Source organism: Manihot esculenta, chromosome 15 (genome assembly GCF_001659605.2).
Source record: "Manihot esculenta cultivar AM560-2 chromosome 15, M.esculenta_v8, whole genome shotgun sequence".
NCBI classification, from domain to species: Eukaryota; Viridiplantae; Streptophyta; class Magnoliopsida; order Malpighiales; family Euphorbiaceae; genus Manihot; species Manihot esculenta.
Genome location: NC_035175.2, coordinates 28,600,148 through 28,624,292, shown reverse-complemented (window position 1 = coordinate 28,624,292; position 24,145 = coordinate 28,600,148). Strand labels below are relative to the sequence as shown.

At 31.1% G+C, this 24,145-nt stretch overlaps 3 protein-coding genes and 1 long non-coding RNA gene across 6 annotated transcripts; 1 reads left to right on the top strand and 3 right to left on the bottom strand.

Annotated features, from left to right (window-relative positions):
- Nucleotides 1–7,075: 7,075 nt before the first annotated feature.
- On the bottom strand, nucleotides 7,076–9,426 carry LOC110608174 (pto-interacting protein 1). The gene is made up of 2 exons (XM_021747385.2): nucleotides 8,989–9,426; nucleotides 7,076–7,743 (listed from the first exon to the last, which is right to left on the bottom strand). Exons 1-2 carry the CDS (start codon nucleotides 9,407–9,409, stop codon nucleotides 7,076–7,078), a joined length of 1,089 nt encoding a protein of 362 aa, XP_021603077.1. The 5' UTR covers nucleotides 9,410–9,426.
- Nucleotides 9,427–13,968: 4,542 nt separating this feature from the next.
- Nucleotides 13,969–22,938, bottom strand: LOC122721887. Of its 3 annotated transcripts, none has more exons than XM_043950885.1 (6): nucleotides 22,482–22,938; nucleotides 15,456–15,767; nucleotides 15,240–15,366; nucleotides 14,873–15,166; nucleotides 14,660–14,764; nucleotides 13,969–14,580 (listed from the first exon to the last, which is right to left on the bottom strand). In XM_043950885.1, exons 2-6 carry the CDS (start codon nucleotides 15,764–15,766, stop codon nucleotides 14,104–14,106), a joined length of 1,314 nt encoding a protein of 437 aa, XP_043806820.1. In that variant the 5' UTR covers nucleotide 15,767; nucleotides 22,482–22,938; the 3' UTR covers nucleotides 13,969–14,103. The 3 variants fall into 3 exon arrangements, with proteins under 3 accessions (XP_043806820.1, XP_043806821.1, XP_043806822.1); XM_043950886.1 differs by lacking the exon at nucleotides 22,482–22,938 and adding an exon at nucleotides 15,853–15,994; XM_043950887.1 differs by lacking the exons at nucleotides 13,969–14,580; nucleotides 14,660–14,764; nucleotides 14,873–15,166; nucleotides 15,240–15,366; nucleotides 22,482–22,938 and adding exons at nucleotides 15,853–16,672; nucleotides 16,749–17,098 and having other exon boundaries at nucleotides 15,625–15,767.
- LOC122721980 lies at nucleotides 17,135–19,420 on the bottom strand. The gene has a single exon (XM_043951404.1). It carries the CDS (start codon nucleotides 19,418–19,420, stop codon nucleotides 17,135–17,137), a length of 2,286 nt encoding a protein of 761 aa, XP_043807339.1.
- On the top strand, nucleotides 20,724–21,598 carry LOC122721888. The gene is made up of 5 exons (XR_006348674.1): nucleotides 20,724–20,793; nucleotides 21,055–21,101; nucleotides 21,219–21,264; nucleotides 21,388–21,468; nucleotides 21,557–21,598. It is a non-coding gene; the product is annotated as an uncharacterized LOC122721888 (long non-coding RNA).
- Nucleotides 22,939–24,145: the final 1,207 nt, after the last annotated feature.

Here is a 24,145-nt window from a genome sequence, read left to right as displayed (position 1 = left end):
TCATCCTTGATGTGAAATGTTTGTGTTGTGATGCATTACATGATATCATAGGTTTTAAATACTATGTTTTATTATTCTGCTCACTGGGCTCTAGTAGCTCACCCCTCTCCCTTAACCCCCAGGTTTGCAGGTACAGGGTAGACCAGGAGGTCAGCATGAGTAATGAAGTCATGGTCATGTAATAGCTAGTGTGGACATGATAAATGTTGTTATGTTATGTTGAGTACAGTCATGTAAAAGTATGATATGGAAATGTTATGTAATAATGTTTATGAAGGTTTAGAGTTGTGCTTGACCATAGTATTATGTTAATCCCTTTCTAATGCATGATCTTAATGTTTAATGATGATTATTGTAAACCAAACTCATACATGTTATGTCACCCCATTGGGGCAATGATGAGACTCCAAAGAGGAGTTAATGTTTATGACTATGTTTATGTATAGTGCATGCACAGGGTGAGTTTGGTGAATGAATGAAAGAATGAATGGATGGAAAGAAAAGTTCAAATTTTTTTTATGTATGTTGTTGATCATGTATGGGATTAAACAGGTTCACAGGATGAATGTTTGGCTTGCTACAGGTCCCGGCGGCCTTAAGCCGATCTGGATCCTAGCGCCGGTAGCGGTCCGATTTTCGGGTCGTTACATTAACAATGAATAATGCAATGCGTCATATTCGTGGATTCTAATGCAAAACAACCTAATACATATCATGGCATTCATGATGCATGGATCATGCTCTAAAGTTCATTTGCTTTAAAATAAAAGACTTGTGTTTTACTCACCTCTGGCTGACTCTGAACTGACTCTGAAGCAGCTATCTCACTGCTGATCACCTCGGTTCCTCAGGTCCAATCCTATACAGGTGGACTCAAATGAGGGACCAAACAACTATAACATAACTCTAAACATCTCCCTAAAAACCCCCTAAAACATCATAAAACATGCATATAAAACAACCAAGGAAGGGCTGGACAGGGGACTTTCGGCAGCAGGTTCGGCGGCCGAAACTCCTTCCAGATTCGAAAGTCAGGCACTTTCGGAAGCAGAATGTTTTTACATGTTTTAAGGGATTTGAGCAAGAGCAAATGGAGTTTTGAAAGAAAAGACCAAGGAGGCATTTGCCAGGTTTGGCCGCCGAAAGTGATGTTCGGCCGCCGAAAGTGGCTTAGTTTTGCTGCCCCCGAACCCCATGTTCAGCCGCCGAACGTGGTGAGATTTTGGAAGCAAGGTTCAGAGATCAGGATGGATCAAAGGTCGTCCTTGGAGGGGACAGAGGTTGAGTGCCTAGCGGTTTGATATCAGCCCTACAGGCTCATAGTGTGTGCAGGAAAGGGCGTCAGAGGGTTTCTAGCGCTTGTGGGAGAGTCCTCTTGAAGAACGAGGGTTGGTGCGACCCCAAACTTAAAGATATGGAGAATCCAAGCTCCAAAAGTCTCCAAGCTCCAAAACCTTGCTCCAAGCTCAAAACTCTTCAAAACAAGGATAAAACTCATGAAAACTTGAGAGATTTGAAGGAACATCATAAAAACAACCAAAGGAGAGCATGAACTCACCTTAGCCCAAGAATGGAGAGAAAACTCCCCCATTTTTCGGACAAGGGGCCTTTTATAGGTGGCTTGGTCAACCATTTATATTTATGTTTGATCATGTATGGGATTATTCCAGATGTACAGGATGCATAGTAGACTTACTACGGGTCCCGGCGGCCTTAAGCCAATCTGGATCCTAGCACCGGTAGCGGTCCGGTTTTCGGGTCGTTACATCTTATGTTGGCTATAATTGAGTAAAGTTAATTATTATAATAAGGTATCGTTATTGAGAACTCTAAAGAATGTTTGTAAAATTTTCAAAGGGCTTTTTGTATTTTGTTGGACCGTAGAGATGTTAAGCGCATGAGTAAAGGTTTATAAGACGCAATAACTGGGTAGTTTTGGTAAGCGCTAAACGAGTAATATATTTTTGTATTGTAGGCCTGAGGCCATTGTGCTTGTAGAGATAGACAAATTGTATTTGTTTGCATGGAGGTTAGGTCCTAGGTATGGGAAAACTCGAAACGATATTTCGTCATAAACTTAAAATGTCTTTGTCACTTTATTCTTTTGCTTGTGGCCTGTCTTTGATAATCTTGCGAATATAGGTAATCTAAATCAACCATCTTCTTTCAAGCAAGACCGTTAGGCGACTTGTCATCCCATTTTGTGAGTTGAATATTAATTATTTTTGTAAATTCAATAATATTGATATTTATCTAACATGGTCATGCATCACTTATATTATATACTTAGTTGATATGTTAGGAGCATCATCTACTCTTTGCATTATTTATTTTGTATTGTGATGTCTTGAGGATAAGTTAGAGCTTTTATATATATATATACATAGATGAATGAATGTGGATTCCCAAGGTAGGTACGGCGCATTATCTCACTGACTCTCGAGGATATGGATAGGTGCAGTAGCTACAACGCTATATTTCGGTGACTCTCGCCACTGTAGGATAGGTACGACATTATATTTCACTGACTCTTACAAAATAGTTTAAATGAACGTATTGAATTGAGAGAGCCAAGATATGGGGTAAGCTCTCTATATTTATTTTTGGATGAGTGCGTGAGTAGCTCCAATTTATCCTCTTGTGCAAATATTATGTGGTTAATGATTGATGCATTTTCATTAGTAGGATTGAATTAGTATCTAACAACTATAGAATTTATAATTACAATTAATGTCCATACTCATTGTGTAGAATGCTCACCCCAGTTTATTTTTTTTTTCAGATGACAAGTGTTTTTTTTAAGAGTCGACCTAAAAATTCTTTCTCGCAAGATTATCTATATTTTTATAATATTTTGATATTTGAAATTTTAACTCTAGAACTCTGCAATGACTATTGAGGATATCCCTAAGTTGTAGAAATCTTTATTTCAGCTAATGTATTCTTGTGATATTGAATTTCTTTCGGAGAGCTGAGCTCCTATGGTGTTACTATTATTTTAATTATTTGATGATGTTATGTATTGTGAGGATGAACTGAACTCCCAAAATTATTGAGATTTATTCATATATAGGTCGAGTGAGTTTTCTCTCTGTTGGTATGTCTAATTTATAGCAGAATTCTGTCCGTTTAATTTATTAAATTTGGACTTTTCTTTTAGGTAAATTTAGAGTTTAATGTGATTTGAGATTTACTATAGATTTATAAGGTCTTATACCGTGCAAGTCCTAATGTCGATCTGATTCATAGGTTCGGTCGTGACAATTATCATTATTTATGGAATAGAATATTAAGTTTACTTCATGAAAGGGACATGTATCATTGTTGGAGATGAAACTGGAATAACAATATTTATGACTTTTGGCAGAATATCTGCATATCTTAATTAATTATTAGTATCAAATTTGATCTATAATTCAAGAGATGAGAATTTTACTCCTTCAATTATGATTAAGATTTACAATTTTGAAAAAAAAAAAAAGAAAAACCTTCCAAATTGTCATTAGCTCTCGCATAGAGCAAATATCTAAATTTTTCGTTTCAAGTGATTAATTAATGTTTTTTTTTTTTAATTTATTCTTTAGAGCAGCAGTGAGTCTCGTGTTTGTGCAAAATCCATTGTTACAGAAGTGAAGGTCAAATTATGCCAAAAACTTAAATTTTTTAGTGAAGATTAATGGAAAATCATCTGCCATTTCATTATCTACTCTTGCCCTTCTAGATGATGATTCATTGGTTATTTTTACAGTAATAAAAAAGCCAAGAACTAAGAATGTGTTTGGTAATATTATAGGATTTCTGTTTTTTATTTTTTTATCAAAACTAAAAATAATTGATTTTTGTCATATACTTTTTAAAAACTATTTTTAAAAATTGTTTTTATAAAAAATAAATTTATAAATTTTTATATAAAAATAAGAAATAAAATGCTTTTTTGAAATATGATATTTAATAATAAATTAAGGATATAAATAAATAAAAATAAATAATAAAATATTTTTACAAAGCATATAATATTATAATAAGAGAAAATTACTATTTGGTCTCTAAAGTTTAAGAAAATATATTTGTTAGTCCCTGAATTTTATATTAAAATATCTCTAAAGTTTTAAAAAATTTACTAGTATTGCAAAAATAAAAAATTACTATTTAATCTCTATAGTAGAGAAAAACTTACTAATTAATCATTTGACTTTGAAAAATAAATTAAAGTATCTAAAACTCTAAAAATATATTAATTAATCTCTCCGTCAATTTTTGCTATTAAGTGTTATAAAAAGTTTTAAACTGTCTTCAACACGAAGGGACTAATTAGTATATATTTTTATAAAATTGAAGAATCAACAAAAGAAATTTCTCCTACTATGGAGACTAAATAGTAAAACACTTAACGTCTAAACTAATGAAAATGCTAATTAGTATAGTTTTAAAATCTTAGGGACATTTTAATATATTTTTATAAATTAAGGGACCAACTATGAGTTTTTCATATTACAGAGACTAAACAGTAAATTTTCTATATTAAAAAAGTCTAAAATGCATTCAAAATGTTGGGAATAATTAATAGATATTTTTACGAAACTGAAAGATCGACTAATAAATTTTTTCATATTAAGCACGTACAAGTTTAGCTTGGTGGTAAGTGCATTTAAGTAAATTTGAGAGATTCCAGATTTTATTCTCCTAATCTCGATCCCCATTTCAAAAAAATAATTTCATATTATAAAAACTAAATAATAAAATATTTAATAACTAAAATTAATAGAAATACTAATTAGTAAATTTTTTAATATCTCAAAAATATTTTAATATATTTTTTAAAATTAAAAAATTAATTAATATATTTTTTTGGATTTAAATAAAAATTTTTCTATACTGACAAAATAAAAATATATTTTATAAATTAATTGGATAAATACATATTTTAAAAAATACAATAAGAAAACAAGATATCAGTGACGGACTATTCCGTAGCTGAAAACTAAATTACCGTCACTACTCCATTGCTGAAGGCTTTAGCGATGAATTAGTGACGATTATAAATTGTTGCTGTTGACCTCATTATGTCTTTTTTTGTGACAGATTATATAATTTATTGTTAAATTCAATAAAAAGTATAACAAATTAATCATCATAATTTAACCAACATGTTAAAAATGCATATATTAATAAAATTAAATAAAATTAAAATACTCCATTCAAGGTGTGAAAATTTTTTTCGAAAAAACAAAAAAAAGAAAAACGAAGCTAATTTAATATACAATATGCCCTATAATAAAAACCCAATTATCAGAATATACAGCTCTAGATCTGAATAACTTAATTTGCCTTTTGTTCTTGTGACCAACAAATACAACTGGTTTGTCATTTAGCTCTAGCAGAGACTCCAAGGTCTTGACCACAGTGCTCATAGCAGGTCTAGATTTGCAGTGGTGGCTCGACCATTAGTAAGCCAATGCTGCTGCTTTTCAACAAAGGTCTTTGCCTTATATCAGTTGAAGGATTGCACTATAGGAAAAACATACAAAATGAATTATCAATATCAATAATTTTATAAAATTTATAAATTATTAACCGACATTTAGTAACATCAATCAATAGATTTTAAAAATTCGTTTGTAAATTTTTACACAAATATTTTATATTAAAATTCAATAACAAAATTTGAAATTCAATGTTCGGTTAATAATTCAATTTTTCAAATTTCAAAATCATTTACACCCCTGAAAAGCAAATCAATTTCATAAAGAGAAAAACAAAACAAACAAACATTATAAACAAAAAGTAGAATCTGGACATCAATCTCAAAATTGGTGCATATGTTAAAATGAGTTTGAAAACCTTGGTGCTTCATTTGGAATAAGTTACATATAAGAAAAGAAATGGTTTTAATATTCAAGAAATTACATTTTTTAATTAATTCATATTTCAGTTAAGATAAATGTATTTTTTTAAATTAAAATAATTAAATTCTTTAATAATCACGTTTTAAACATGATAAAATCAATAAAAGAAAGAATAATTGAATTAAATTTTTATAAATTTTTTAATACGAAGCAATTAGTTTTGAACTTTACAGCAGATTTAAATCGGACCTAACTTTTACTGCCGACGTTCGATAAAGACTCACGATAGCTTTTTGGAAATAGAACTTCGAGACGCACGATTTTTGAAAAAGAAAATTTCAAGACGTACAATTTTTAAAACTGTGACGAGGTTCGAGACGTACGATTTTTGAGAAAGAAAATTTCAAAACGTATAATTTTTAAAACTGTGACGAGGGCCGCAATTCTATCACAAAATTCAATATAGAAATTTTACCGTTTATAGAGGTCAATTTTATATTTTAATTATTTTTTTAGATATTTTTATAATTTTGTATATTAGGGTTTGTTTTTTATTATAAATAGCATTTTTTGACTATTTGAAACTCACTTTACAATTTTTAAAAAGTTTCAATAAGATTTTTCGGCTTTTAACCTATTTTTTTTTATATCATCTTAGTTAAGCGATATTAATTAAATTTCTTGATGGATTCTATTATGACGAGAGTCACATACCCGTCACAAAGTTTGGTATGAAAATTTCACCGTCTAGGGATCAATTCTACATTTTAATTATTTTATAAAATATTTTTATAATTTTGCATGTTAGGTTTTTAGAATTATTTTTTCAATGTTTAAAGAGTTTCAATAAGATTTTTCAACTTCTAATTTATTTTTTCTCTTATATCATTTTAGTTAAGGGATATTGGTTAAATCTCCTGACGAATTTTAAATAGTCAGTTATCATTTTTAATTTTCAAAGACGAATTCTAAATAGTCCATTATCATTTTTAATTTTCTAAGTACAAGAAAAATCTTTTTATTTTCCGTTATTGGTAAAGCTTTTGAGAGAAAATCTCACAATCCCAGTCAAATTATTCCATATACATTATCAAGGTTATTTGCTTATTAGAGGGTTTTTCTATTAAACATAAAAAAGAATGGAATAAAATAACTAAAAAAATATATAGACATTTTGGCAATTAGTGTAATTTATAGAGGCAAATGGTCTTTCTGGTCTTTCTTCAGAATTAGTGTAATTTATAGAGGCAAAAGGATGGAGAAGGTGTTTCCATACAACATAAAATTCTATTTATAATAAAGTTCATTTCTGGTCTTTCTTCAGAATTATCTAACAAAGCCAAGTTAGCTATATCAATCAAAACCTTTAGCTGCTCTAAATTAGCATTCCCATTAAGTTTAGGATCCAACAACTTAGCCAAAACCTCAACATCATCAGTTGTCCTGCATTCATCTGTCCATTCAGCAAGTGTCACAGATCCTTGTATAGATTTCAATCCTGTTATGAGCTCAAGCAACAAAACTCCATAGCTATAAACATCACTCTTTGGTGAAACAAGTCCTGTTTTAAGATAATTGGTATCAACATACCCAAATGAGCCTTTGATAGTGGTGGGTGACTGTGAGCCAGGCTTGTCATATCCCAATTTGCATAGCCCAAAATCAGCCAATTTGGCATGATTATTGTCAATTAAGAGAATGTTTGAGGACTTTACGTCTCTGTGAATAATGGGTGGATCAGCCTGTGAGTGAAGGTAATCAAGGGCTCTTGCAATGTCCAAGGCAATGTTTACGCGGTTAGACCATGATAATATTCCTGAAGATTGGCCATGGTGTGTATGAATCCTGTCAAATAGGCTTTTGTTTGGGACATACTCCAGAAGAAGAAGTTGCTCTCCTGCACAGTTCATTTTTCATGCTTTTTAGTCACATTAATTAATTATATTTCCTTTTTATTCTCAATTTATCATTTTTCACTGATTTTTTAAAAAAATTACTATTTAGTCCATATTTTGTAGAGAAACTTATTAATTATAGTTCATTAATTTTAAAAATATATTAAAATATTATAGAATTTTTAAAAAAAAATTACTAATTAGTAATTCTATTAATTTTTTAACTATTAATGGTAAAAAAAAGTCTAAATGCTATAAACTATTTTAGTTATTCATTTAATAAAAAGAAGTAATTATAGGAGGAAAATTTTTCTCTCCTTTTAATGTTAAAAATCACAGTATTAGCTTACAAATCTAATGGTAAGGATTAATCAGTAGATTTTAAAAATATTTTAATATATTTTTTAAAATTAGGGGATTTATTAATAAATTTTTCATACTATAGAGACTGTATAATAATTTTCCTATCTTGTTCAAAATTAATTCTCAAACAATACAAAAATAAAAAAACTAAATGATTTTATATGCCAAAAAAAATTCTTGAGAAAATTACTACTTCGTGCCTATACTGTGGAGAAACTCACTAATTAGTTCATCGATTTTGAAAAATGCGTTAAAATGTCCCTGATATTTTAAAAAGTATACTAGTTAGTCCTTCTGTTAATTTTTTTTCATTAAGTATTTTATTATTTAGTCTCTACAGTTTTGAAAAATTTATTAGTTAATTTCTCATATTTTTAAAAAATTTACTAATTAATCCCTCCGCATTAAGAGTATTTTAGACATTTTTATAATATTTAGCGGTTAAAAATAATAGAAAAACTAATTAGTAAATTTTTAAAATATCATGATGTTTTAATGCATTTTTCAAAATCGAGAAACCAATTAGTGAGTTTCTCCATAATATAGGGTCTAAATAGTAATTTTTTCAAAAATCTTTATAAATTTTTTTAGGACATATTTGGATTGATGAAATTTAAAATTCATAGAATTTAATAAAACATATGAAATAAAGATTACTGAATTTCTTTAAGTTTATACATTGAAGAATTTAAAAAATTCTACATGTATTAAAAATGAGAAATTCTGATAAATGAGGAATACTCAACCATCTATGAATTTTCATTTCATTTTATTATGAAAAAAATGAAAGATTTATACAAAATCTATCCCTCAATGCAAAGGATCACCTCAGGATAAAAATAAATTTTCATTGACATATGCAAGTGATGAAAATTTACTATTACCTTTCTCCAAGCAGAAACCCATCAATCCTACCAAGTTAGGATGAGAAATCCTTAGCAAAACAGAAACTTCGTCTAAGAAAATCTTCTTGCTTCCACCTCTATCCTCCATTACTCTCTTCACTGCTCCAAATTTCCCATCTCCAAGCTCTGCAAGATAAACAAAAGAAGTAGCTCCAACTCCTATCCTAATTCTAAAATCCTTAGTTGCCATCTTCAACTCTTCTAATGCATATGTCCTAATAATCCCAGGGCTACACTTCCTTACTTCTTGTTGCTGTTTTTCACCTTTTCTTTGGGATTTTCTCATGGGGACCTCTCCCTCAAGGTAGATGGAAAACCACCTTAAGACTATGGTCACAAGAATGACAACTATAGCTACAATTATCAAGAAATTTCTGGTGGAGAATCCAAAGAGCCACATGATAATGCTTTGTGGGGTTTCTTTCCTTGTTCTTGATCAGCTATTCCTATGCTTTTTCTTTATTCTTTTATGACAAGATTTTATTTTGAGAGAAGCATTAGAGATAGAGAATAGAAAGTTGAAGAAAGTTTTAAAAACATGAAGCCAGAAAGGTTGGTGCGTGTGGGAAATTTGCTTAAATATTCATGTATTTGGATTTTAGCCGCAGAGTGGGATAATAAACGTCATAACGTAAAGGTCCTAATTCTGTCCAATGATAATGGCATACAGTGTGGGATTATTTTAATTATATGGGTATAATTATTGCAAGATTCCCTTATTATGAGATTATTGAAAACTTAATATGGTATGAAACTAACTCAAAACTAACTCGGGTGCGCAGTATTTAGTTCAAACCGAAAAAATCGATCGAATCGAATTGATTTAAAAATTTAGTTCGGTTTTTTATATATTTCAGTTCGGTTTGATTTTTAATTTCAGAAATTTTGATTATTTCGGTTCGATTTTATCAGAAAAAACCGGAAAAATCGAACCGAACCGATTAGTGATAATAATATGTTTTTTCAATAATACAGAGAAATTAAATTATATTAAAATTAAAATATTTTAATTAAATTTTAAAATATTAAAAATAAAGTGTAAAAAGTTAAAAAATTATTAAAAATCGAAACCGATCAAACCGAACCGAATCGAACCGAATCAGACCGGTTCGGTTCGATTTGGTTTCTGATAAAAATCAGTTCGGTTCGGTTTTTATAAATACTAAAATTTTGATTTTCGGTTTATTCGGTTCGGTTCGGTTTTTAACCGAACCGATCGAATGCTCACCCCTACTCATCATTGATTAATTTTTTGGTTTTGAGAAATATAATAAAATATATTTAAATTTTAAAATTTCTACTAATGAATTTTTCATTATGTTTTTACCATCTATTATCTACTTCATATACTATAAAAAACCTATTAATGTTAGTTTTATCAATTTTAAAAAATATATTAAAAAGTCTTTAAAATTTTTGAAAAGTTTATTAATTAATTAATTATTTTATATTGAATGCATTTTAAATTTTTTTATTAATATTAAACGGTTAAAATTAATAAAAGAATTAATCAGTATATTTTTTTTAAATCTTATGGATTATTGTAATATATTTTTTAAAATTAAATTATCAATTAATGAATTTCTTTTATATCATAGGACTAAAAAGTAAAAATTCTTAAGATTTTTTCTATGAATTTACTAACACTAACCCTTTATTTGGGAGGAGATTTTTTAAAATATTGGGTGGAGATTTTGTAAAATATTGGTAGGTTTAACAAGGTTCAAAAACTTTGAATCAATGTTTGGCAGGGTGAAATTTTTTTAAAATCTCCAAAAACTTTCAAACTTTAACCCACTACTTTCAAAAACCTTTTATTTCTTTTAAATAATAAAAATTTATTAAAGTTTAAAAATCATGAGATAAGATATCTCATGAAACCATATTTTTGAAAAACTTTATTTCATTGTACCGTGAGAATTTTAATACTTGAATGGTATATGTAAGTTTAGTATTAGTGATGCAGATCAATTTTAAAATATATTAAATTCAAGTTTCAATAACCTAAATTATTTAAATATCCTTTAACAGTAATAGAATTCTAATAACAATAAAATATTATTTATATTAAAATATTATCTTTATTTTATAGGATTTTATATTTAATAGACATCGAAATAAAAAAAATAATTTATCCAAATACAATAAATATAAATTGTGTATAGGGTGAATAGGATCCACACAGGAATTAACATTAAAAATCTCCAATCAATAAAAATAAACAAAAAAGTATAAATGGGGTTTTGATCAAGATTCAATTAAAATAAAAAATAAGACAATTAAAGACAGCAATAAAAGAGTTAAGAGAAAATTAATACAAATAAATTGAAGTTGAAGAATAGAATCAATTTCAGTTATGAGAACCGATTATTGAAGCAAAATACCTTTATTCATTTAAATAAATTAGTTTTAGTTATGGAAGACGCTATTTGTAATCAATTTCTCTTTAAGTGTAAATTAATTAGAAAATACTCGCTAATTAACCCTAGTTAATAAACAACCCAAAAAATGTATAGTAGATTTAATTTATCAATTGTCTTAAGAATTAAAGAGACCTAATTCCAACCAACAAACCAAACCGCTTAGTGAGCTTAAGGCAGATCATGCAATTTCTTAGTGGATTATACTAATCGTTACTTATTATTGAATAACTCAAACAATTACGGATTTCAAACATCCAAACTAACAATATATTATCTTAAAAATATGAACCGGGTCCTTTTGATCAATTAATAAAGCAATAAAAATAAGAAGAATTGAAATTGTATAAATACTAAAAGAATAAAGACGAATAATAATATTTAGATCTCACGATCGATGAAAAAAACTGAAATTTCAACCTATCATCAATTAAAATTAAAGAAATTAGCCATACATGGATGAAAGAAAGCATAAAAAGAAAGAAAGTAATTCGACAGAAGAGAGGATGTTGGCTACTGCTATAAAAAAATGTGTATAAATAACAAAACCCTAAAGAACTCCTATTGAACTTTCTTCCTAAAAGAGCTTGATTTGAATATTTTTAGTAAAATGACTCTTTTGATTTGTTTCTTAGAGAGGGTAGAGATTTTCTAATCTTTTGGAGAACAATCCCGTGAAATCTGGACTGCTTTAAATGGTTTAAATGGAAGAATCATGAATTTTCCACGTCAAATATTTTCTGCTGCTGTTTGGAAGTTTGCTTGGAGACTTGGGCAACTCTTCGGTCCAGTCTGTTCAGCCACTACACATAATCAACTTCTTTTCTCTTTGATTTTTGCTCATCTTTGCTATCCTTTACATTTCTATATAAAATCTATAAAATTACCAAAATAAATAGCATTCATATCTTATTTAATCAAATATTTAATTAAAATATGTGTTGAATATATGTATCATCAAATTTCGCATACTTGAACCATGTTTGCCCTCAAGCATTCAAGCAATTTAGATTATTAACTCCACTCTTTCACCTAGACTTTTGAATTGAAGTACAATAGTATACCAGTATGCATATAACTAACAATGAGTCGTATTACAAATAATAATCCTAACAAAATCTTTGACATAAATAGAAGAGCTCAAGCTATTCACACTCAATCACACAAATAGTCAAATAGAATTCATGAAGTAGTCACTAGACCTTATCTTAGCCAATTCCATTATCATTTAAAGCTGGTTCCTAAGTCTAAAAACAAAGTATACAAGATTTTTTTTTTAATTATTATTTATAAGGACTTTTTCATTTCTTGCTTGGAATGTCACAAACTCTTTTGATGCAAATGTACATATTTGTGATACCCATCTCTGGTTACTCAATTGGTCACAGTTTCAAATGGCTATTAGCACTACTCATGGTCACTTAACCAGTGGAGTAGATTTATTTTGTGCTATCTTTTTTTTTTTTTTGACCTTAAACACCTTATTTCTTTGATAAATGTTCTAAAAAAATTAAAAATTTATATTTTTTATACTCCATTAGTACCTTAATCATGCAAGCACACACATCTTATTCAAACTCAACTATTTATACTTCAAGACAATTATCAAAAACTATTGCAAGCAAAGTGAAAACCGAGACAATCACCCACATAAATACTAACATATTATTTATGATTCAATCCAAATTTCCAAGAATTCAAGAGTGGAATAATCAAATTGCCATACTTAACCAAAATTTCTACCAAAATACATTAAAAAATTAAAAGGAAATGCATGAAATGAAAAGAAAATTACAGATTAAAATAAGAAAATGCAGCATATATAGCCCCACTCCAAAACATTGCTCTCAATGTGTTAAAAAATAAAAAGTTATACAAAGAAAGTTAGAATAATACTCCCCTGGTTAAGTTGACGTGGGCAAGGTATAAGACAAGGCTCAAGTAACTGGTGGAAAGAAAGGGATCCCAACATTATCACTACAAAAATTTATCGGATTAGTAACGGAAATTTCCGTTACTAATTATTAAAAATCCGTTACTAAAACTATTTTGTAACGGATTTGTAACGGAAATTTTCCGTTACAGTGAACCTCGTTGCTAATGCATTAGTAACGGATTTTCTAGTCCGTTACTAAATTTGTAACGGATTTGTAACGGAAATTCCGTTACTAAATTTAGTTTCCGTTTAGTTGATTTTAGTAACAGATTTTTTTAGTAACGGATTTTTCCGTTACAAATCCGTTACTAATTTAGTAACGGATTAGTAACGGAAAAATCCGTTACTAAATTTAGTTTCCGTTTTGTTGATTTTAGTAACGGATTTTTCCGTTGCTAATCCGTTACTATTTTTAACGGATCAGTAACAACTTAATCCGTTACTAATCCGTTACTATTTATAAAATTATAATAAAATATTATAAATTATATAATCTAATCAGACAAACCTGTAAATACACTCACATATTACAACTAACCTGTAAATACACTCACATATTACAACTCATCTCAATAACAACATGTAAAAACCAAATGTCATGAATGAACTCAAATCCAATATCATATATTATGTAAATCAAATCAAACATATATCCAAACATCCAGCTGTTCAATTTTAAACTAAAAAAATTAACAAATTCTTTATTATCCTAGTACATATGTGTAATGAAAAAAGAAACTATAAATGTGTAGTGTTCTCGTCCTCGTCCTCATCATTTGTTTCATCTGCTTGATCAGGAGGCTGTGCAGGCTGTGCAGGCTGTGCAGAAGTTCCCTCACCGGGAGCTGAAGGCTGGTTGCCTTGTCTTTCACTCACAAGCTGCATAAGTAAATCCTTCACCTGTGAGAGCTCAGAGGTAATCCGCACATTTTGCTCAATCAATGCTTGTTCATTATCCTCACGCTCCTGTAGCTTGCGTCTGAGATCAGCCATTTCATCTTGAAGATCCTGATTTTGCTGAGCTGATGTGAAGGATGTATTAGCAGAAGTCTTGTTTGGGAAGAAAACTGAAGCCTGTGATCCAAGACCGTACACCCTTCTTTTTTTCTCTCCACCTACTGCCTCAAAGTATAACTGAGCCTCATCAACGCGGGATGCCTGACTACTGTCATTATCTGTCTGTGATGCTTGCTCTTTCAAAGTCAGAAAGCGATCCTTCAAAAAAAATACTATGTGATATAACAGTATAAACTACAAATCAAATAATTTACTATAAATTTATTTAATTTCTCACATGAATGGACTTTGAGCATGCATCAACAAACTCTGAGGAACCCTTCTTCTTATGCGTAGCCTCAAATAACTCATGAGGTAGAGGATCTCTGCCTAGTCTTTCGCGCTGCAAGTAAAATATAAATAGTAATAACATGCTTCAATATAAATTCACAATAAATTGGATAAATTTAAAGTATTTGAAAAAATTTAAGTGAGAATGAATATTACGTACCATCTGTTGTTGATGCCTATACTGAGATATGGATCCTCCACAATGTCTTGATGGGCCAGCGCCTTGCCCACCTGTTTCACTCTTTCTGTTATTTGAGAATTTTTTGCATTTCTCTTTATACTCAGTTGCTCCCCAAGCGGATTGCCATGCATCCATTACTCCTTCTGTCAGTGATAGTCTCTTCTCCTTCCCATTCCTTACGCTACACATAAGGCTACGATATCGCTTGGCAGCTTTCTTCCTCCAAGCTATCTTCATCAGTTGTTCTATTGCCTCCTCCCATAAGAAGTGTTTCTGTAATTACTCACATTTAGCTACAAATAATGCACAGTAAAAATAATCACATGTACAATATAATTTGTATTACCTTAAATTCTTGCCAATAGAATTCTTTAACCTCTTCTGGTACATTCTTCCAACAAAAGTCATCTGCTACTAACTTTTCCTTGAAGATCAAGGTAATCCGCCTAGCAATCGGATCAAAAGGCTGCATGCTGTAAAAGAATAATTGACAAACAAAATAATTTTGAAATAAGCAAAAAAATTAAATGCATAGTTAAAAATACTTATAAATTTTACTCACACTGAATTTACTAAGTGAATATGTGGTCTGAGCCCTGTAGGTGCACAACTACCAGAAGCAGATGCAGATGTAGCCGTAGATGCAATAGGTGGCAAACCTATGGGTGCTGAGGCAGTAGCAGATGTGTGCACTGAAGCAGGAGTGGATGATGCAGCACCCGGTGTGGATCTCTCACCCTGGTCTGGTCTAGGAATCAAAGCAGTGTGTTGTACCAAATCTTGATTGACATTTTCTGATTCAGTTGTGTGGACACTACCCCTGCCATGGTCTCCTCGACCCCGTGATGAAGATCCGCGTCCTCGTCCTCTCATCCTGTACAAATTTACATTATAAAAATCAAGATGTAGTTAACATATTTAATAACTAAAAGTAAAAATAGATATCAATTATGTTATACCTTCTATTCACTATCTACATCTAAGTCATCATCATCATCATCATCTGTTTCTGTTGCTATTATAGTTTCATCTTCATCATTTTCTTCACCATCATCAATTTCAATAACATCCCCAGTTGGATCATTTAATTGTTGTGTTGAATCATCAATTTCTCTAATTATGGCAGTGTGTTCCATTTCCTCTTGTTGAAATGGTTCATCAGCAGGTTGTGTATTTTCTTGTGTTGGAAGTTGAATTACAGAACGTGCTTTGACTTTTATAGCAGCCCACCAGTCAATTTTATCTCGCTTTAGGCTAGGATACGGAGTATATATCACTTGCATTGCTTGTACTCCCAGCACAAAAGGCTCATATCTATTAAAAGATCGTTTATGATTCACATCGACAAGTTTATATTTACTATGGATCTTTGTGCCTACATTTGGAGTGGGGTCAAACCAATTGCATTTGAAAAGTACAACTCGCTTGATTGGAAGACCTGGATACTCCAAACGTATAACTTCAAGCAATTGTCCATAGTAATCGCTTTCTTCGCTGCTGTAATTTGACCCCTTAATACACACCCCACTGTTCATTGTTGCTCTACTTGCACAGTATGACTTCGATTGAAACTTATATCCATTCACCATATATCCATTGTATGATGTCACACTTCGTAATGGACCCATTACAAGCGATATGATAAACTTATTGGATATGTTATTGCACGAATCATGAGCAAAATTGTTGAACCATATAGAGAATTCACTCTCCAATTTGATGTCAATCTGAGAATCATTGACCAACGGATCATTTGAGCGCAATTGATCAATGTAAATGCTGGAAAAACCTCAACTCCATTAGAAAAAGTAATTTAAGAACATAATATATAAATTACTTATTTACGATAACTTACTCAATATAGGGTTTCACTTCTGGACAATTTAATAATATGTACACTTGTGCTGCTTTATACTCATCCTCCATAAGATATCTGGTTGTCCCTTTTCCTATTGGTCGACCGGACTGCATGAAGATTGATAGATTGCCTTCATAATTTTCAGTACTTTCTGAAATATCAACATTCCTTGGCACTTTTCGATGTCTAGTTTGGACATACGATTCAAAGTAATGTGCACAAAATGAAGTTGCTTCTTCTACTAGGTACGCATTACATATTGATCCCTCGACTCTAGCTTTATTTCTGACATTATTCTTAAGCCGTCGCAGATATCTATAAAATATATGACCAACATTAGTAAACATTATTAAATAACTTAATTAAAGTGAAGTTAAAAGAACTTACCGTTCAAAAGGATACATCCATCGATATTGCACTGGACCTGCTAGCCATGCTTCATATGCTAGATGGACAGGGAGGTGTTCCATACAATCAAAGAAGCTTGGAGGGAAAACACGCTCAAGCTTGCATATGATTAAAGGAATTTCACCATGCAACCGCAACATATCACTCTCACTTATAGTGGTAGATGTTAACTCCTTAAAAAAATTACTCAACTCTGTTAAGGGTTGCCACACATTTGACGGAAGCAACTCACGAAATGCAATTGGCATAATCCGCTGCATGAAGACATGACAATCATGACTCTTCATACCAAACATCTTCAGCTTCTTCATATCAATACATCGCCCCATATTGGAAACATATCCATCGGGAAACTTGAGATTTTTCAACCAATCACATAATACTTGCTTACTTTGCTTATCTAGAGTATAACAAGCTTTGGGATATCTCCCAGTGACTTGATCCATTTCCAACTCTGGCCGATCACAGATCACATTTAGGTCTGCCCTTGACTTGGCATTATCCTTTGTCTTTCCCTCAACACTCATTACAGTGTTTATTATATTTTCAAAAAATTTTTTCTCAATGTGCATTACATCAAGATTGTGTCGAATCAAATTTGTTTTCCAATACGGTAAATCCCACAAGATGCTTCTTTTTCGCCAACCGCATTGCTTTGATAGACGGGAATTTATTTCAAATGCATCCTCATCTATAACCCTCTTAAACCCCAATTCATCAATCTGTTTCAGTATTTCTTCACCGGAAATAGGTGGTTTAGCTTTCTTAGTAACAGATACATTCTTCCTAAAAGCTGTTTTGTTTCTTCTAAAAGAATGGCTAGGAGGTAAAAATTTGCGATGATTATCAAACCATGATTGCTTACCTCCTCTTGTCAATGTGAATGCATCACTATCTTCCATGCAATAAGGACAAGCAGTCCGTCCTGCAGTGCTCCATCCAGATAACATTGCATAAGCAGGAAAATCACTTATAGTCCACATTAAAGCAGCTCGCAAGTTGAAATTTTCTTTATTGAATGCATCATATGTTTCAACTCCATTCTCCCATAAATCTTTCAACTCAGTTACTAGGGGTTGCAAATACACATCCAACTTATCTTTTGGATTTCTAGGCCCTGGGACAAGTATAGTGAGAAACATATACTCACCTTTCATGCATAACCATGGGGGTAAATTGTAAGGTGTCAATATGACAGGCCATGATGAATATTGCTGACCAGATTGTCCAAAGGGTTGAAAACCATCGGTACACAGTCCAAGACGGACATTACGTTTCTCAGCACTGAAATGAGGCCAATTATTATCAAAAGCTTTCCATGCATGCGAATCAGCTGGATGATGCATTAAATCATCATTAGTCCCATGATTGGCATGCCAAGTCATATCCTTAGCTGTAGCATTAGATGCGTACAACCTTTGTAGTCTAGGTGTGATTGGCATGTAATACATTTTACTATAAGCAACTTGGGTTTTACTAGAGCTCTGGCTAACTTGCAATCGTTTGTACCTCGGATGATCACACACCTTGCACCTGAGCAATTCATTATCCTCACCCCAATAAATCATACAACCATTTAAGCAAGTATGAATCTTCTGAATTGGTAATCCCAAGCCTTCAAGCAATTTCTTTGTAGAGTAGAAATTATCAGTAAACAAATTATCAGTAGGTAAAATTTCTTTGATGAATTGGCAAATATTGTCAAAACAACGTTCGGACAAATGATGTTCAGATTTGATATTCAATATCCTTGCCACAGCTGACAGTTGTGAATGATTTTCACAACCTGGCCACAATTCCTGATTAACAGCGGCCAACATGTCATACAATCTCTGAGTAGATTGATTTGGAGGCTCATTACTAATTGATGGGGAGAAACTCGGTCCTGCTGCATCTACAACTAGTTGTTCATAAGCATTAGAGAACTCAGTATGTTGATATTCCACATTGCAAGTGTTGTAAGTTGAATCATTACTTCTCCCGTGGACCTCATTGTAGGTTTGCATTTCTCCATGCAAATACCATACATAATAGTCCCTAACAAACCCATATTTCATCATATGAAACCTAACTGTACTCTCATCTTCAAAACTGCGATTTTGGCACTTAAATTGATTACATGGACACCTAATAAGTTCTCCATTCAAACAGTCTGGAAACTGTTTGGCAGCTGATATGAATTCATTTAATCCTTCAAGGAATAAAGGATTTAGTAGACCATCTTTTAGTCTTGCATACATCCAACCTCTATCAGAATGCATATTGTACCTATTATACCTAGAATGTATAACAATAAATGAAGAGTTGGTCAGAAGGATGTCCTCATCTAAAAAAAAATAAATTGATATGTAGTTGTGTTTAAATAAGAGTAATATGGTTATTATGAGCAACTAAGCCCCAAGGTATGATTAACTCCTAAAGCAATAAATAATAAAACACTTCCAACAAAAAAATATTAATAAATAAAGTAATGGTTATGTAAATAAAGCAACTAAGCCCCAAGTCAAAGGAAAGTCCACAGGAATCATAAGGAGAGAAAAGAAATCAAAATAAGCCACAGACTACCATGCATGATACTAAAAATAATCTCCAATCTAATCTCCAAAAGTAGTATTAATTTAATTTAATTAATTTTAAGTATTAATTTAATTTTAATTTAATTAATTTTAATTTAATTTGAAGTATTAATTTTAAGTATAAATTTTAAGTATTAATTTTAAGTATTAATTTAATTTTAAGTATTAATTTTAAGTATTAATTTAATTAATTTAATTAATTTTAAGTATAAATTTTAAGTATTAATTTAATTTTAATTTAATCAATTTTAAGTATTAAAATTAATTAATTTAATTTTAATTTAATTTTAAAATTAATTAATTTAATTTTTATTTAATTTTAAAATTAATTAATTTAATTTAATTTTAATTTAATTTTAATTTAATTTAATTTTAAGTATTACAATTAATTAATTTAATTTAATTTTAATTAATTTAATTTTAAAATTAATTAATTTCATTTAATTTTAAGTATTAAAATTAATTAATTTAATTTAATTTCAATTTAATTAATTTTAAGTATTAATTTTAAGTATTAATTTAAGCCACAGACTATAAGCCACAGTTATTTTATGACTCATAATTTTATTCTCTAAGTTGCTTTGTAGGATAATAATGGTAGTTGAATTTCTAATAGGGAAGGTATAAGAGAGCTTGTGATTCAATATTTCAAAGGAGTTATTTGATGAGTCAAGTGGTGATTGTGTAAATTTTGATGCATCCAGATAAATCAATTGGACCAGATAAGATGAATCCAACTTTTTACTAAAAAAGTTTGGCATATTATGAGTGATACTATTATTAAAAGTTGTCAAGGGTGGTTAAGGGATGAGACTCACCTAAATCTGCTGAATAATACCACAATAATGCTTATATCTAAAAAGGAAAAACTAGTCAGCATAAAAGATATACAGTCTATTTTCAAACTTAATTTTGATTTATTAAGACATTATCTATTAATTCCTAAACTTTTACCTTTATAACTTAAAATACTACTTTGTTCTTTACTGCAGATGGAACTGGTTTCAAAAGTAAGAAATCCATTCATTGTGGAGTACAAGGATTCATGGGTAGAAAAGGTAGGCATATGTACTGCTATGAAGCTGTATTGCTTGGATCATCTTTATGTCATTGACTAATGAGTTTTCTCTTTGTAGTTGTCTCATATTATATGGTATTAGCTAATAGTTTAATGCTTATTAAGCATTTGCATGGACCTTGTTTAATCCAATGTGATGTTTATTTGTTTACCTTATCCTCCTTTCCTTCTGTTTATGAATTTGTATGCCTCATTGTTGTTGTACAATAGACGCTTGCTTATTGGCTGTAATCATTTTCAGGGATGCTATGTGTGCATTATCATAGGGTACTGTGAAGGTGGAGACATGTGAGTTTTGATCCTTACTCATCTCTTGTGACTTGTGAAATGTTTGAGCCTCTGCTGATTCATGACTTTTTTTGTGCTGTCTTATTTACCTTTTCTTATTATTTTTTTTTTGGACAGGGCAGAAGCTATAAAAAAGGCTAATGGTGTTCATTTTCCTGAGGAGGTATCACTTTTATGGACACTTTTTGGGCGTCAACTAATTAATGGTTCTATTTTTCAGTTTGGAAACTAGATAGAGTGCTTTGGGCAATTGATGTTGTGCACTTGACTGTAAAATTTTGGGCAGAAACTTTGCAAGTGGCTTGTTCAACTACTAATGGCACTAGATTACTTGCATGCCAACCATATACTTCATCGTGATGTCAAAGTAAGTTGCAGATAGTCTGGATACATATTGAAAATTGGGTCATCTGAATAAATTATGTTTTGCTGATGCTACTACCAAATTGCTTCAGTGTTCAAATATATTTTTGACAAGAGATCAAGACATACGCTTGGGTAACTAATCCTCCTATTGTAAAAGTCTTTGCCGATTGGCTTTTTCTTTTTAGTATATACACAAATGAATTCTTTGGGTTTCTACTATTCACTATCTTAAGCAAAACTGCTCAAATTGATGTTGGTTGCAGGTGATTTTGGTCTTGCTAAGATGTTGACTTCTGATGACTTTGCTTCTTCAGTGAGTAATCTGATACTAACATAGGCTTCATTTCAGATTTTCGTAACCTGCTTGATTTAATTTCATAGCATTTTTCTCTTAATATTAGGTTGTGGGAACTCCCAGTTACATGTGCCCTGAGCTTCTTGTTGATATACCTTATGGTTCCAAGTCAGATATTTGGTCTTTGGGTAGGCTACTTTGTTTTTTGAAATATGAAGATTATCTAAGCTTCAAAGAAGTGATATGTTCTTATTTTTTGTCTTTATCTCATTCTCATTCCTCATTCTTTTCAGGATGATGCATATTTGAAATGGCTGCTCACAAACCAGCATTTAAAGCTTTTGTGAGTCACTGATTTGTTGTTTAGAAAATATTAATAGTTTTCCTTATTTCCTCCTTGAGTTTTCCTACGTGTATTATATACAAAAGCTGCTTATGAACACTGGGAAATAATGAAGGCACAGGACCACACTCAAATGCACAGCAACTACACTCAATTGCACAGCAGATCTAAATCTTAAAGGCCCACACTCAAATGCACAGCAACTACACTCAAATGCACAGCAACTACACTCAAATGCACAGCAACTACACTCAAATCCAAAACAAAGTAGAATAACAAAAATAAAACACGAGCAGAATAACAAATCTAAAATAACAAAAGTAAATAACAAATCTAAAATAACAAAAGTAAATCTTAAAGAATGAAAATAGAGTACCTGGAGAATGGAAAATGCAGATCTTGAAGAAGAGCAAGAATAAAGGAGCAGTAGATGCGATGTATCGACGGGAGGGGAGGGACGACAATAGTGCCTTCAGGAGGGAAGCTGGGATGTATCGACGATGATGGAGAAGCTGTGATGTACCGATGACGACGATAAATTTGGGCGATGTACCGACGACGATCAATTTGGGCAACGATGTCAATGAGTCCAAGAGGGAAGCTGAGATTGATGGGGAGAGAATTAGGGATTTTGGGGAGAGAAAGCTAATGTGAATAACGGGAGGAAGAAAGAGGGAATTAGGGATTTTGGGGAGTGAAAGCTCAGGTGAATAACGGGAGGAAGAAAGAGGGAATTAGGGATTTTGGGGAGTGAAAGCTCAGGTGAATAACGGGAGGGAGAAAGAGGGAATTAGGGATTTTGTTAATGAAAGCTCGTTTGTGAATAACGGGAGGGAGAAAGAGGGAAATCGTCAAATTCATAATTTTACTTTAGTAACGGATCTAATCCGTGACTAACTGATCATTTAGTAACGGATATTAAAATCCGTTACTAAAATACGTAAACAAATTGCATTTCAGTAACGGATTTGGATATCCGTTACTAAACAATGAAAATTAAAACCATTTAGTAACGGATAAGTATCCGTTATAAAAATAAGTAACAAATTAGTAACGGATTTGGTAATCCGTTACTAATTTGTTTCCTACACTAATATCCGTTACTAATCCGTTATTATTTAGAAACCGATATTATCCGTTACTAATTTCCGTTACTGATCCGCTTTTATCTTGTAGTGTATCAAGCAAAAAGTGTAGCATACCATTTGTATTGGTTATAACCCATTCTATTGTTGTCTTATACTCATGAAGTGACATGATTAGTTTATCCTCTTTTAAGTGAAGTGAGTCTCCAGCTCCTAGGTATAAATTTTTGAGGTGATTGGGCAACAACTTTAACTCTAATTTAAGTGCCTTCATAACAAATGGTTGTAGCTGTGAGTTAAATCCGGACAAATCTTCGAGCAAGACTGTCTGGTCTAGAGGCTATGCAGAACTTAAAGAATAAGCTATTTCTTTGTTTTTTTAAGAGTCCAGCATTCAATGAATTATAAATGGATAAAGACATGACATTAATTAAGACTCCAAGATCACACATAACCTTTTTAAATCCAACATTACCAATGGTGCAAGAAATAATAAACATACCTTTATCATTACATTTAGGAGGTAATTTGCTTTGACTAACTACAGAAATGTTTTCTCCCACACTTACCTTTTCATTCTCGGATAGCTTTTTCTTTTTGGTACAGAATTCTTTAAAAATTTTTGCAAATTTAGGCACTTGCTTAATAATATCAAGTAAATGAATGTTTACCTCAACATTGCAAAAAGTCTCTAGAATTTTTTTTTCCTCTTTTTCTTTCTAAGATTTAGCAAACCTCTTGGGGAAGGGTGGTGGAATGACAAATTTCTTTTGCTGGTCTATTTTGCAATAGTTTTTCTTCTTTCTGTTTTCTGCTGAATTTCTGTAAACGTATTCTGTAGTTCTGTCACTAAGCTTTGCCCAAGTCCCTATCCTCGTGGAACTGTCTCCTTCGGGTGCTAAAATTCTGCAAGTGCATTATGCAAATTTGTCACTGATCTTTGCTTAAATCTTTG

What these genes read in the sequence shown, in the direction of transcription:
- LOC110608174 (XM_021747385.2), bottom strand. Translation starts at nt 9,409, where the DNA reads ATGTGGCTCTTTGGATTCTCCACCAGAAATTTCTTGATAATTGTAGCT. An exon ending in GGGTTTCTGCTTGGAGAAAG is followed by an intron (nt 7,744 to 8,988) that starts GTAATAGTAAAT and finishes TGAACTGTGCAG; the next exon opens with GAGAGCAACTTCTTCTTCTG.
- LOC122721887 (XM_043950885.1), bottom strand. Translation starts at nt 15,766, where the DNA reads ATGAGAGGACGAGGACGCGGATCTTCATCACGGGGTCGAGGAGACCAT. An exon ending in ATTCACTTAGTAAATTCAGT is followed by an intron (nt 15,367 to 15,455) that starts GTGAGTAAAATT and finishes ATTCTTTTACAG; the next exon opens with CATGCAGCCTTTTGATCCGA. An exon ending in ATAGGCATCAACAACAGATG is followed by an intron (nt 14,765 to 14,872) that starts GTACGTAATATT and finishes TTTTACTTGCAG; the next exon opens with CGCGAAAGACTAGGCAGAGA.
- LOC122721980 (XM_043951404.1), bottom strand. Translation starts at nt 19,420, where the DNA reads ATGCATTCTGATAGAGGTTGGATGTATGCAAGACTAAAAGATGGTCTA.